Source organism: Amphimedon queenslandica, unplaced genomic scaffold (genome assembly GCF_000090795.2).
Source record: "Amphimedon queenslandica unplaced genomic scaffold, v1.1 AMPQUscaffold_13512, whole genome shotgun sequence".
NCBI lineage: Eukaryota > Metazoa > Porifera > Demospongiae > Haplosclerida > Niphatidae > Amphimedon > Amphimedon queenslandica.
This window is the reverse complement of record NW_003546252.1, coordinates 178,891-183,558: the sequence shown is the minus strand read 5'-3', so window position 1 is coordinate 183,558 and position 4,668 is coordinate 178,891. Positions and strand designations below refer to the sequence as shown.

Here is a 4,668-nt window from a genome sequence, read left to right as displayed (position 1 = left end):
TGTCCAAGGCAGACTGATAAGTCAAGCGAGTCTCTTTCAACAACGACCGCTGTACTGCTTTGTCTCTTATACCACATACAATTCTATCCCGCAACATGTCAGGCAGAATGTCCTCTGGATACTGGCAGTGTTCTGCGATGCTTCTCAAAGCAGCAACAAATACAGCTACGCTCTCCCCTTCTTCCTGGGAACGGGTGTTAAACTCGAACCTCTTTATGATAGGAGATGGCTTTGGGTGAAAATGGGCTGTTACCAATTTTACCAGATCGTCAAATGTATAATCCATCGGTTTTCTCGGGAGAGATAGAGTTTTAGCAAGGCGATAAGTAGATGGACCAACATTCGTTAGCAAGATAGCATGTTGTATATCCTCATCAACTATCTTGTTGGCCACGAAGTAGCGCTGGAGATGCTCAGCATACTCAACCCAATCTTCTTGAGTGGCATCAAAAGTAGAAATAGAACCATGGAAAGATGCTGCCATTGTTTTCACCCTTGTTGCAAAACTTTTGTGTACTTAGGTGCAGGATTGACCAAAGCACAGCTTGCTTGCACGCAATAACAGTGAAAACTTTAGTAAAATTATCTCTCCTCTTAAAACACGTGCAATCAATCAATAATATAATAAAAAGAACAATAGAGCCGGCCAGTGCAGGGCCCAATAATGATAATCATTGATCAATAATGAATTAGATGTGTTTGAATATATGTATGCATGAATACATAACAGTTGTCATGCAGACAAAGTTTCTATATTCTGTTTTTATCAAAAGTTAGAACAAGAAATCAATATGTCTGGTGAAACTGAGTAGACTTTAGTTGGCCATAATGGCTTAGTTTACTCTAATAATTTTCAAAATTTATTTATCAAAAGTGACCGTGGCGAATTTTTAAAAGATTTACACTACAATTAGATAAATGTCTGCAGTACATTTTTCAGATAAAAGTTTTATGTTTTGACCTTTGTTCATTTATTTAGGGTTTTCAGACAAAATTCCTAAGTGATGCAAACTTAAGAACTGAGGGCACTAGTACATTAAAGTCGCTCCACTTGACTAAAGTTGGATGGGCTTTTCTGGTTAGTGAGTGACACTGTTTATTTTTTATGTTTGAGTTATCACTTAATTGTATGTGTTAGGTACTTCCATTTTTATTGTTATTAACTTTACTCAAAAGTCATATCTTTGTTTGATTCAGTACTTCTGCATCAGATACTCAAAGTGCATGTTGATAGAAATTAGTATCATGTCTTTCATAGGATATGATATTACATGTATTACATGTACATGTATCTACATGTATAGACCAGTTAACGCTATGTGTATGAAGTAAAATTTTTCTGCCGCCATTTTGGAGTCCTACTTCCAATGGTTGTCTATGTAGCGATTGTGAAAAGAGCTTTTTATCCAAAGAACTGCTGTATCTTGCTTCTGCTTACTTAGCATCATCCAGTGTCTAAAGTGGGCTCATGGACTTTAATAAGTGCTACTAGGACCTATAGGAGCAAAGATATTGCTTTCTCCCATTCCACTCTTAGTCAACTGTGACTCCAAAATGGCGGTAGGAAAATTTTCCTTTATTTATGGTATCACGATGAATATACTTTAAATTTTATGAATATAGTTAGCGCCTACTGGTCCATTCAGGAGCTCTTCCAATGAAACAAGTGCAATCTTTGTTGTGGGATTTTGTCGTAGTTTAAAATGGTCTTTGACTGTCCTAGGTTTAAGTGAACATATTACATGTATATAGTTGGTTTTTGATGAGTTGAACTACATCATCTACCGTAATACTTCTAAAATTTTGCGCCTCTAATTTTGAGAATAAATAATTGTTAAGCACTTTTATTTCAAAATTAATTTTAATTATTTGTTTTGTAAATTATGATAAAATTTTATCTGATTTTGCCATTTCCCTCTAATTTTGAGACTCGACAGCATTATGGCGCATAGACCTGTGCTGGAAGAGGCTGAAGAGCATCTCTAACTCACAGTGATACCTCGAGCAGCACTCCACCAGACAGATGATTGCCATTAGTAGGCCTAAGTTCTGTTGAGTTGATAGTGAGCAAAATTCAGATTATGAAAATTATTTGTCAAGCAACAAAGAAGCATCGACAGACTTACAATATCTTGTCCTTATGTGCTGCCTCATATTTCGTCAGAATTCATTGTTAGCTGTCCATTAAGGCTAAGTTTACTTTAATTATTTGTTTTCGATATTTATCAAAAGTGACTGTGGCGAATGTTTAGAAGAATTACTGTACTACTGATCCACCCTTATGGCATTGTAAGTTAGTGCGAGCAGTTTCATTGCGGAACAGGATCTTCTGAAAATTATTACCAATTTTAATATGTAGGTGGTACTAGGTTATCAAAAAGTTTTTTCTAGGCAACATGAATGGGAAATTTTTATGATATTTTATAATTTGTGCTCTCATGAATATCATTTTCATCTTATTGCTTTTGTTCAAATCTTAGTTTAATTGTTAAAAATGAAATAACACTTTAGACATTGATAAATTAACTTGGAAACTTCAGAAAGAACACTCAGTCTGCTGTATATTGCCAAGGCTTCTTGTTTTTCATCACTTTTCACTGATAGTCATCGGTTTGACAGCTTGATATTTGCATTTCAATCTTTTATTCAAATAATGACCGGCACAAAAGTTTTGTAGCTAATACTAAGAGGTCGCTGGGACTGAAACAGGAACATACATATACATGTACATGTAAATAAATTTTGACCAGAAGATAATGAATAGAATGTGCTGTGTTCAGTCATTTTATTCTATATTTTGGTGATATAAATACAACTGAACGCAAGTTGACAATGTGTGCACTTGTATTTTTGCACATGAAATCAATTTGCCTTGAGATATGTATATATAGTATAGTGTATAGGGGTTTTATTTTGATAAAAATTTGCAAAATTTAGTGCCGGGCGATAGTGCTACTATCATATCACCATTGATAGTTCTTAAAATATTAGCAATTGTGATACTATCACAATATTAACAATTAATTTGAATATATTTATTTAATGTAACAAAAGAGGCAAAAGGGTTAGAGGTGGAGGAATATTTGAGGTTTTCAGCTAGGAAAACCAGCATATTAATTAACAATTTCTAGATGTTGACAAGCTCTTTTTTTGAGTAACTATATTCCCATCATTGCTATAAATGCATGTTTAGAGGGAACAGACGTTGCTGGTATACATAAATTTTTTCTAGCTAATTGTGATAGTACTGGATAACGAAAGAAATTTGTGCTCCACCATGCCAAAGGATTATCAGTAGTAATAGGCTCTAAAGAATATCTGGAAATTTCTGCATGAGCCTTTTGGAGGTTATTCAAGCGCTCAGACACTTTACCATCAACTGCATGAAAACTAAAAATACTTCCATACAACAATACTTTATAGTAATTGCACCAGGTATAGGCACTAATTCTGTTTTTTTGTGGCAGTACTTCTAGTAATGATAACACCTTCCATTGTCACAGCTGAACTAACTAATTAAAGTAACCACATGTTTGATGATGCTTTAATGTGTCAATCATGATAAGATTCTCAGTAATTGTAATTGTAATAGAAATTACCATGTAATATGTGTGAATTACATGCATGTTGCACTTGACAGTTAGCAGAAATTGTTAAGCGTCAATTTGTCAGTGCCACTGTTGGGAGGAACTTTGTGGCACACTCGATTCTATTCAACTTGCTTAGTCATGCGTAGAAAGCACATTTTAATACCAAAAGATTTTAATAATGTACATGTACCTTGACTTAAAAGTAATAGTAATAGTAATAGGAATTAAGTGTCAAGTAACAGTAATATAATATAATTACTTTAGTTTAGTCAAGTAATGTAATAGTAATAGTAATATCAGAAAATTTATAGTAATAGTAATTGTAATACATTGCATTTTAATGTAATTGACCCCATGTCTGGTGGTATAGTCGGTTTCAGTTGAGAAGAAACAGAAGTAAATCAATATTTTCGTCATTAAAACATCACGTGTAGCCCCGCCCAAACATGGCTGTAATCTGCAAGCTCAGTCATTCTTCCAGCGTTTCTTCTCCTTTAACTTACTTTACTATCTATTGTACCTCTACAGTGGTTGCTGCTACCTCCATCTATCCTTTTCTTGTTTTTGGTGCCTGTTTTTAGCTTGTACAGAGCTCGGAAGACGGGTGAATCAACGAGTGTACTGGCAATGAAGAACAAGTAAGATTAGTCTCGCGTAGCCAGACCCATCCCCCTTTTTGATAATTGGACGGCGGGGGAAGGGTCTGGTGGAATGAGCAATGCCCACTCATTCTGCTATTAGCGGAAATGACGTCACGTAATTAATTTTTGCGTAGGCTGGTTTATGTACATCATTCTGCATCATGCCATGACATCACACTATTAAATTAATTCACAAGCAATGGAGGCGGCCAAGGCGCAGGCTGCTTTGCATCACAGTTTAGCTAAAGTGGCTGCTACCTTGAAGATTACTATAAAAGAGAAACAGAAGGAGGCAATTCATGCTTTTTTTTCTGGGAGAGATGTCTTTGTATCTCTCCCAACAGGATATGGCAAGTCTCTTATTTATGCAATTTTGCCTCTTGTATTTGATCACATTAAAGGTAAGAGAAACTTGAGTTCGTCACTCACTATCAGTG

General features: G+C 35.2%; 1 protein-coding gene across 2 annotated transcripts in view; it reads left to right on the top strand.

The window, feature by feature from the left end:
• The window catches only part of LOC109588157 (serine/threonine-protein kinase PLK4-like), a 49,050-nt gene that overhangs the window by 35,738 nt on the left and 8,644 nt on the right, over positions 1-4,668 (top strand). Inside the window, exon 16 of one of the 2 annotated variants that reach the window (XM_020004338.1) lies at positions 980-1,078. In XM_020004338.1, the coding sequence (XP_019859897.1) occupies positions 980-1,078 (99 nt within the window). Of the gene's footprint in view, positions 1-979; positions 1,079-4,668 lie in introns of those variants that run through there. The other variant, XM_020004343.1, reaches the window with a different exon arrangement.